Raw genomic sequence first — 10,286 nt, forward strand, 5'->3', positions numbered from 1 at the left:
CCAGGCACTGAAGTCTGGGTGCAGGGCTCGGGGTTAAGGTGCTCAAACCTGAGTTCAAATCCCAGTCCTCCTGCTTGTCAGGTCGAGTTCCTTAACTTGAGAGGTTCTTAACCGGTTCCTTAAATGTAAAAGGGGACCCTACGTGCGTCACAGTTACTGGATGGACTAACTGAGATACGCAGGTACGTGGGTACGTTCCCTTACCCAGCCCAGTGTCCAGCATATCACAGATAACCCACTCGTGTGAGTTTCCCTCCGTGGAGACGGGCATATAAGGGGTGGGGAGGAGAGCATACTGTGGGTGCAGGTCAGGCCTCACACCCAGGAGACCCGAGAGGACAAGGAGGCACTTCTGGGAAGGGAAGGTTCCTGCGGAGCCCGGCACGTCCTGAAAAGGAGCGTGAGGTACAGCGGAGACTCTTGTTATCAAAAGGGGCTGTGAGAGATCCTTGCGCTCAGCGCCCTTGTTTTATATATGAAGAGACTGAGGGTCAGAGAAGAGGCATGGGTAAGAACAGCCCAGTGGCCCTGGGGAATGAGGAAATGATCAGGGAGGTTAAAACAGCCCTGGCTTGACCAGAAGTGGATCCCGTCCTCAAGCAGAGGGGAACAATTTCATTCCATTCAGTCTGTCCTTTAGATTTCAGGAAGGCAGTGGGTCTCCACAGAGGACTTCTGCTTTTCCCTCCATGGACTCTTTCTGGGTTGTAACCAGCAGCCTAATTTGGTCCTTTGACAATGGCATGTCATGGGTACTTTGGGATAGCTTTGCCACCCCAGAGGTGCAGTCTGTTCCTGAGGATGTCCCCAGGAATCTCTGGGCCAGCTGTAAATAAGTTTGTCTCTTTGAGTTTCTCCTTCATCCTGGAATTCGAGAGCATATTAGTGTAGAAGCAACTGCAGAGCCTAAGAGCTAAATTTGAGCCCTTACTGCAGCAGGTCATGAGATACCTATGAGATAGATATTATCATCACCCCCATTTCTAGAGATGAGGAATAGGCACAGGACGCCATCCAGAATCAGCTGCTGAGTCACAGAGTCCAGATTTCCGAACAGACAGGCTGGTTGCAGAACATTCTCTCCTGACCCGTGCACCCATTAACTCACAATAAGGATTGGATGAAGAGGAGCCAGCAAAGCAGGCTGCAGGGTGGCGGCTGTGACAACTCTCTTTTTGCTGAGGGGAGTTTAGGGTCCCAGGGTAGTTTCCAGGGAGGCTGGCTCAGGGATGGGAATGAGCAGGAAGCGCATGTGGCCTGTCCTCTCGGGGTCACCGCCTCTGGGGGAGGAAGGGGACAGAGCCGGGTGGAGGGAGAAAGTGGGCTGTACAACCTCAACAAAGGCCTCAGCTGCTCCCGCTGGGATCTCGGGGCTGCGAGGACCCTGCAGAGTTACCCCGTGGAGTGAGGAGCAGCATGGACCAGGAAGGGAGGAACTGTGACTTGGCACAGTCTCAACAGACCTTGGCTGAGAGTAGTCGGTTGCCCACGCCTTCCCTAGCTGGAGAGGGCGAGACTCCTGGCAGAGCACGCAGCACCCACTGCCCTCAGCCTGCTGCTTTTTAATTTAGAGAGTTGCTGCCTTGAGCCCTCACTTTCTCCTGGGTGCTCCACAGACACACGTTCTAATCCTCATACCACCTTGAGAGTGACCTCTTGGACATCTCTTTTAGATGTATCTGAGCTGGGACTTGAGCCCAGCCCCCAGTCCTGCTTCCCTCACTGCTCCTGGAGGGAGAAACTTTCTCTCAGGGCTCCCAAAGGAGCCTGCTTTGGGGCTGACCACGCAGTGAATTTCAGAGAAGGAAGATGATGTGCCTGTGGTGCTGGGAATATCTGCAACTTTAGTCGTAAATGAAATTTTACTTCGTTCTGTTGGGGAGTCTCAAGCGTCTGTGGCAGTCCTGAGGAGATTTATTTTGGTGTCTTTATCTTTATTGACTCAAGGTAAGGAGAATTCCCAGTGCCTGCCACTGCTCCTGAAAATCCATTCTCCCCTTCCAACCAACAGACAGCAGCTCTTTCCAGCAGCCAGGCCTCAAAGAGGGCTATAAAATGTCATGGTAGAAACAAGAAGCCAAGTGGCTCTTGTTCCGCATGAACTTGCTTTATTTCCCTCAGCTCCAAATTTGTGGGGGGCTTCCTGGCACAGTCTGCCAGCCTATATTCCTACCTGTGCCAACTTGAAATAGAAACTGTGGAGACTGACTCATTGCCTTAAATACCAAGAGGAAGACTGTCCCACCCCCGTTCACAGTCAGATGAGACTCCAGTTCCCATCAGAAGTCATGAGGGAAAAGCACTTTATGCTTTCAGGTATCTGAGGACCAAAGTTGCAGATCCTCAGTGAGTTGGGCCTGGTGTGCTTCGCTGGGTTTTGTTGATCCGCAGGGTTTTTAAATTCAAAGGCTCTTTGGCAGGGTCCAGAATTTTAAGCAACCCACGAAGGGATAGAGGTTAAGCCGGCCCCGTGGGGCAAATCGGAACCAAGGAGGCGTCCTGTCACCAGCCTTCTGCCCGTCCCTTCTAGAAGGGCTGCCTGGGCCTCCGTGGGCAGCTTATCCTCTGCTGATCCTCTTTGGAGAAGCCAGGGCAGTTGGCTTCTTGGTTCTGGTGACTTCTGTTGGGTAACGCACCATCTCTCAAAAGCAGGAGAGAAGGGCTGTGCACACGGTTCATGGGGTTGTTTATGTGCTCTCGTTTGCTCTCTTGGTGTGCAGATTCCTTCGGCTGCCGCAATATTTTCCGTAAAACCTCCGACTCCAACTGTGTGGCTTCTTCTTCCATGGAGTTTATTCCCGTCCCGCCTCCCAGGACCCCCAGGGTGGTGAAGAAACCGGAGCCCCCCCAGCCCGGGCCGGGAAGCGGCGGCAGCCTCCCCAAGGAAGACCCCCTGATGCTGGACATGGAGCGCTCCTTCGAGTCTGTCGACCGCGACGACCAAACGGAACTGCTGTCCCCGTCTCACCACTACAGGCTCCTCAACTCGCCGGTGAACTTGGCGCGCCGGAACTCCAGCGAGAGGACGCTCTCCCCGGCCCTGCCATCAGGAAGCGCGTCCCCCGTCCACGCTCCCTCGCCTCCCACGCCGGTCTCCTTCGCTCCTGAAGAAAAGAGCAGCCCCCCGAAAGAGGAAGCCGCGTGCTCCCCACCTCCGGTTCCCAGCGCCGGCCCCGCGCAGCCTTTGGGGAGCCCGAACTGTGTGAAGAGCCGGGGCAGGTTCCCCATGATGGGCATCGGGCAGATGCTGAGGAAGCGGCATCAGAGCCTGCAGCCCCCCGGGGACAGGCCTCTGGAGGCCAGCATGCCCCCGCTGCAGCCCACCGCCCCCGTCAGCCTTTCCTTCAACATGGCGGACGGGGTCAAAGGCCAGTGTTAACCTGGGCCAGCGGAATTCTGGGTAATCTCAGGAAAGCACTGGAACAGAGCTCCGGGCGTCCGCCGGGGGGGTGGAGAGTCCGCGCATCATCTCCTCATGTATTCCTGCCTTGCAGTTTGTCTGCCCCAACTTTGGAAGAGCTGAGGTCCAGGGTTCCCCAAAGCGTACTTGGCCTCCCCCCTCCTCACATCGGGACCCCGGGAGATGCTGGGAAGCGCCAGGAGCGTTGGTCCCGGTGCAGCCAGTTTCCTCCTCCTGCTCCTTCCTGCCGCGCGCTGCCCGGCCCCCCACCTCCCTCAGATGGGCTCGGGGGAAAACCGGGCACCACCCTTCTCGGGCACCCAGGTTTGCACAGCCAGTTAGGAGATGACGCTTCACTTTGTGCCTCTCTGCGGACCGTTCTTTTGGCAGCAGCCGCCCCAGTTATGTCAGAACTGACGGCTTTCCCCAAAATGGTTGTAACCCGCCAAGGCCTTGCTCCTCTGCGGTTTCCTCTGCCCACAGGAGTGCCTACAGGGCTGGCAGGAGCCCGCGTGCTGGAACCCCAAGCCCTGCGGGAGACTGGGCACAGCCCCAATGCTCTGCCGCCAGCACATCTCCCACCGGGGAGAAGGGGCAGCGGGACAAGACGGAACCCAACGGTGGCGACCACCAATGAGCAAACGGGACAGCCCAAGCAAGGTCTGGACAGTTGTTTTTTATTGTTTGTTTTTTGTTCGAAATGTGCTAATGGCTGAATTATCTTCTCCAAAGAGATTTTTATGTACTGTCATGAAACCACCCTAACATAATTTTTAAAAAGCCAGATGGAGAGGTGAGACACAATTCCACCAAACTCACATTTTCACGAGGATACGGAGTGGGAAGCACGAAATCTCGCCCGGGTGCTGTTCTTAGCGGCTGTTGGACTACGGGAGCTTGCAGGTGGGATGCCATCACGACCAGCCCTGGGTCTTCCCCTGTTTAGGCATGGAACCTAGTGATACTTGGTCATTTGCAAGAAGAACGGGATGGTTCAAGTTGGATTTGAATGGCAAGAAGGCAGCCTTTCCTCTGTGCAATGCAGTTTCCAAGCTGCCGAGGACACAAGGGAAGTTTGGAGCTCATCTGGTTTCCTCTGCGCTGTGAGCAGGTATTATCTGGTGGGGAACCTGCTCAAAACAACATGCAGTTTCTTCTTTGAGGCAGTGTTCCTCAAATGGGATTTTAGTCCACGTTCTGTTTTTGCACCTTTTACCAAGGATCAGAACCAAAGATGTGTCTCCAGTTTTGTGTCTGTGCGTCCTTGTGTGTGTGTTTTGTGGACCACAGTGTTATCTGATTTTGTCCAGCAGGAGCCCGATGGAGGGACTGTCTCTATGTGGGGCCCAAGCCCAGGTACTTGGCGGGGAACCTTCGGTCATGATCAGAATATGGAAAAGGGAAGTAATTAGCAGAGGTTTGGATGCTGGTTCGTTCAGGAGACAGTTACACAATGGCCTGAAGCCTTCAACTTTTGACTGTTGTGGACGTGACCAGAAACCACTGCTGTGGCCACACTGGGAGAATGTGCTCAGCCCATTGATTGCAAAACTGGCCAAGGCCCTTGAGAATTACGAAGCTGGCCCTGTTTCCACTGGCAGCCAGCCCTTGCCAGACTCCTGTGAGGCGGGTCTTTATAATATTCTCATTTAGCCCGCGGCGATCTCCTTGGACCCACAACTCTTACTGAACAAGGAGAGAACAGATATTTGGCTGACCCTTCCGTAGCTGCTGCAGTGCCCCAGTCTCAGCCGACAGGTTGACCATCCTTGGCATCTTCCCTCTCGAGAAGGTCACATCTTCCCTCTTGAGAAGGTCAGCCCAGCTCTAGGGCACGTTGGAAGGAGGACAGTTCCCAACCGTTGGTGTTCATTCTTTTGTATGCTTCAGATTGGGATCCAGAACTTTAAATTGAAAACAGATTTATAAGCAGGGAGAAGAGAAGAATCATTTAAAACAGACCCTTCTCTCCGTTTGACGTGAGGTGTCCTTTGAGCAAGTCAAGAACCCCTTTTTGAAGATGGTTTCCAGCTGCAACTGCAGTGTGTGTTCATTCCTCCGTGTGGTGAACTTTTAGTCCTTTATACCTTTTCCTTGTATCTTCCTTTCCTCGAGGTCCTGAGCGTTTGTTTCTGTGTTGCTGTTAGCTCCGGAAGAACATGCTTTCCGTTCCTCACATGCTTCAAGAACAGCTGCAGACTGTTAGTCAACTAACTTGACTGCATCACAGTTTGTAACTTGAACTGTGACCTCAGGCTTATTCCCAACCCAGTGAGAGATGAGGGGGGTGTGAGGGAGGGAGAGAAACTGTATTTTTATGTGTGTGAGCACCCTGACAAATCTATGAAATCGAGTGAAAGAAGGCTAAATTCTTTAATATTTTATTATATTTATATGGAAGACTTGACTATCCTTTGGTAAGTACACAGTGTGTTGTCTGTTTGACCCAGAACTGTTCTTTGTCAGTCCACTGTGCCTGTGAGCTCAGTCAGCCTGGTGTTACCGACGGAAATGGCAGACTTGCCGTCATGGGGTGTGGGGGAGGGAGTCGGTTTTAATTGTGTGATTTGGTCATCCTTGAGGACCGTGTTAATGTCACCATTATTAAATGTATGTACTTTTATAATGACTGTGAAATACACTTTCCCCCACTGTGACTGCGTCATTTATTTGCTGATAAATTAAACGAGTACGTTGCAAATAGGAGTGTCGCCATCTCCTCTGTAAAGCTCTTGGTCCCTTGTCCTGGCCAGAAACATGGGAATTGTGGGGTATTTGGGGCTCTTTCTGCTCCAGTTTCCCTAATTCATGTCACCTGCAACCAGGAGGTCTACGAAAGTGCATCTGACTGACACCCTGCAAACGGCAGTTCAAGACAAGCCTGTGTTTTTCTTTTTTGGGGGGGATGTCAAGATCCTTCCGTGGAAACTGCAAAAATGTTCCGTGATTTTTGGCCTTATTTTTGGCCTTGGTCGGCGATGGGGGGAGAGGAGTGACAGGGCGGTGCGAGGGAAGGTGCCAATGGACTGTTTGGACCATTTGGGATTCGTTTACAAAAGTGTTTCACATCCACCGCCTTGCAGACACCCTTGCCCCCCTCCCGTGCAATGAGAGAACGACGACTCCGAGGCTGGCTTGGTTAGAAGGTGGAGAGCTTGCTGTTTCCACCACACTAAACTGTCTCTGAAGTTTCGTTGAGGGGGACAAGCAGGAGTGTCTAGTTTTGAGGAGGATGTTTCCTTTTAGGAATCATAATACTTTAGAACAGGCAGGACCTGCAGATGAGAAAACCAGGGCCCAGAATGGTTCAGAGACCCCCCCCGGGCCTGGGTGAGCTTGCCCGGCTCCTGCAGAGAACCAGAGAAATGAGAGGATGTAGCGGCCGTGGTCAGAGGGAAGGTCCCTGTAGGATCAAGCTGTCATTAGAACAGGTATTTTTGAAGTTCCCTCAAGGTCTTTGCATTTTAAAAAACAGCTTTTATTGCAGATATATATATATAGATATATAACATAAAATAAGCCATTCTAACCATTTTTTAAGTGTGTGATTCAGTAGTATTACATTCACAAAGTTGTGCTACCAGCGCCACCCATTACCAAGTCTTCCTCACCTGGAACAGAAACTCTGTACCCATTAGGCCTTAACCCCCAATTCCAACCTCCCCCTGACCCCTGGTAACCCCTAATCTCCTTTCTATTACTTTGCATTTTTGAGTCATTCTCAAAATTGTCGTATACCATTTGTAGTCTTTTATGAAATTTTCCAGTATTATAAGGTTAAATTTTACGTTTTTCAGGGTGTTTTATCTCTATGCTAGTTCACTGAATTCTCAAGGCAACCCTATTTTACAGAGGGAAACAGGTCTGGGGAGCTTAAGTGACTTCCTTGGGGTTTAATGAGCAGCGAGTGGCAGAACCAGGTCTCAGCAGCTTCTGGAGATTCTGAGCCTCATGCTCTTTTTTGCTACCAAACCCTGAATCTTGAAGCTGGAGAAAGCAGCTTTCTTTTGGGGCTTGAACTTTCTTAATAGATCTGTCAAGTAAACAGCAACACTGGATAGCCTTGTTATCTGCTTTAGCTATTAAAAAGTTATTGGGTTTTACTAGATTAAATCAATAAAACGTTTTCTCAATAGCTATATATATACTAGTGAGACAAATTCAGAAAGAATGCGAGGCTGATTTTTTTTTGTTTGAAGGCGGGGATCCACTTGGTTATTGTATTTGGTTTCTTTGTAGGAGCCTCTGTGTGCTACAGGCATAGAAAGAATAATTCAGAGCAGTACTGGGAGCTGGTTCAATTTAATGTCATCGCTTTTCAATGAAAGGAGCGTATTTCCTGAGCAGTAAATGAGTGTATTATTTCTGGCAGCTTTTTTGTCAAGGGAGCTTTTCAGACATCTGGTTCCAAAGACAAATGGGGAATATATTTGTGCTTTTTTTTTTTTTTTTTTTCCTGCGGACATGTTTTTATTACACGCAATTATTTCTTAAGATTTGGTGTCTGTGAGTACCTAGGGAATGGGAGTTGGGAAAGAGTGGAGGTTGGGCTTTGGAAGAAGTGAGGAGCATTTCAGCCTTTGCAACCCCCTTCCAGGTATCTGTGTCCCAGGTGGTATGCAGATAATGAAGCGTTTTTAGAAGCCACATCTTGGAGTGTAGAATAGCTTGACATGGAGTGAGTTCAGGGATCCATTGGAGATGGGTAGTGGCAGGGAGGATTGTGGGAAGATGGTGAAGGGGGAAGCTCCAAGAATCAGTCCTGCCATCACAACAAATATGAAACAGGCAGGAACTGTCTGAATCAACTGTTTTCAAAACGCTAGAGTCCAGTAGAACACTGGGCAGCATCCAGGGAAGAATGGGTGGAGGAGGCTGGTAGATTGAGGTAAATATGACTGACTTGCACTCTCCATGTGCCAGTGCCTGTTACCCATCCCTCAACCTTCTGGCAGGCAGCAGTAAGCCTCTGGTGCAGCTTGCTGGTGCTAGGGAGAGAGGAAGACATTCCCAGATAAGCAAATGCAGAGGGAGTTCATCGCCACTGGATTTGCCCTACAAACAATGCTACAGGTAGTTCTTCCGACTGAAAGGAAAGGACATAAACAGTGGTCCAAAGTGGCACAAAGAAATCAAGACTTAAGGTAAAGGTAACTATCTGAATAATAAAAAAGCCAGTATTATTGTATTTTTTGGTTTGTAACTCTACTTCTTATAGGTGCTAAATACAAATGCATAAAAACCAATGATAAATCTATGGTTTTGGACATTCAGTATACAAAGATGAAATTCATAAGTACAAAAATAGGTGGGGAGATACAGAAACAGTGTATGTATATGCTACTGAAATCAAATTCGTATTTAACCAAATATGATTGTTAATACATTTAGGGTAAATGATAACCCTTTAGTAACCCCAAAGAAAATAGATACAGAAAGAAATGAGAAGGGACTCAATATGGTACTCTTCAAAAAACATTAACGAAAGTAGGCACTGATGGAAGAATTGAGGGACAAAAGTACAAGATGTACAAAGACTAAATAACTAAATTGCAGAAGATAGTCCTGCATTATCAGTAATCACTTTAAATGTAAATAGATTAAACTCCAGTCAGAAGGCAGAGATTGACAGAATAGAGTTTTTAAAAAAGCATGGCCCAGCTATATGCTGCTCACAAGAGACTTAAATTCAAAGACATACATAGATCGAAAGTAAAAGGATGGAAATATACATACCACGCAAGTAGTAAACAAAAGAGAGCTGGGGTAGCTATTCTAATAATAGATAAAGTAGACAAAATTTTAGTCTGTTTTATTCTATTAGATAAAATAGACCAGATAAAATAGACTTAAAATTTTTAAAAGTTAAAAATTGTTATGAAGGAAAACAAAGGTCACTATTGATAAAGGGGTCAATTCAACAAGAAGAAATAATATTTATAAATATATATGCACCTAACAGCAGGGCCCCAAATATATGAAGCATACTGACACATTTGAAGGGAGATACAGATGGTTCCATATTAATAACAGGAGACTTTAACATACCACTTTCAATAATGGATAGGACACCTAGACTGAAGATAATAAGGAAGTACAAGACTTGAACGATATTCGAAACCAACAAGACTTAACAGACATATGTAGAACACTTTACCCAACAACAGAATACACATTCTTTAGTGCATGTGGGTCATTCCCCAGGATAGACCATATCTTGGTCACAAACCAAGTCCCAGTAAATTTAAAAAGATTGAAATCATACAATGTATCTTCTCTGACCACAATGAAATGAGGCTAGAAATCAATTAAAGACGAAGAAATAGAAAATTCACAAATATATGAAAATAACGTATTTTTAACCAGCAGGTTAAAAACGAGATCACAAAGGAAATTAGGAAATATTTTGAGGCAAATGAAAATGAAAACACAGTATGCCAAAACATATGGGATGCAGCAAAGGCAGAGGTGAGGGAAATTTTAAACTCTAAATAATTACATCAAAAAATATCTCAAATCAGAGACCTAATCTCAAAATTGGAGAAACTAGAAACAAACAGAGCCAACTAAACCCAAAGTTACTAAATGGAAGGAAATAGCAAAGTTTAGAGCAGAGGTAAATGACATAGACAATTTAAAAAAATTTTTTGAGAGGATCAACAGAACCAAAAGTTAGTTCTTTGAAAAGATTATTAAACTTGACAAGTCTTTAGCTAGACTGATGAATAAAAAGTTAACAAAAATCAGAAATGAAAGGGGTCACCACTATCAATCCCACAGAAAGAACTATAAAGGGATACTACAAACAACTGTATGCCAACAAATTAGATAACCTTTCAAAAATGGGAAAATTCTTAGAAACAAAATACATACACAGACTTAAGAA

At 47.4% G+C, this 10,286-nt stretch overlaps 1 protein-coding gene across 1 annotated transcript in view; it reads left to right on the plus strand.

Annotated features, from left to right (window-relative positions):
* Window positions 1-6,101, plus strand: part of HUNK (hormonally up-regulated Neu-associated kinase) — a 115,105-nt gene extending 109,004 nt beyond the window's left edge. The window contains exon 11 of the mRNA XM_004468610.3: window positions 2,721-6,101. Coding sequence (XP_004468667.1) covers window positions 2,721-3,379 — 659 coding nt within the window. The 3' untranslated portion in view covers window positions 3,380-6,101. The remainder of the gene's footprint in view (window positions 1-2,720) is intronic.
* Window positions 6,102-10,286: the final 4,185 nt, after the last annotated feature.

This window comes from Dasypus novemcinctus, chromosome 4, assembly GCF_030445035.2.
Source record: "Dasypus novemcinctus isolate mDasNov1 chromosome 4, mDasNov1.1.hap2, whole genome shotgun sequence".
NCBI classification, from domain to species: domain Eukaryota; kingdom Metazoa; phylum Chordata; class Mammalia; order Cingulata; family Dasypodidae; genus Dasypus; species Dasypus novemcinctus.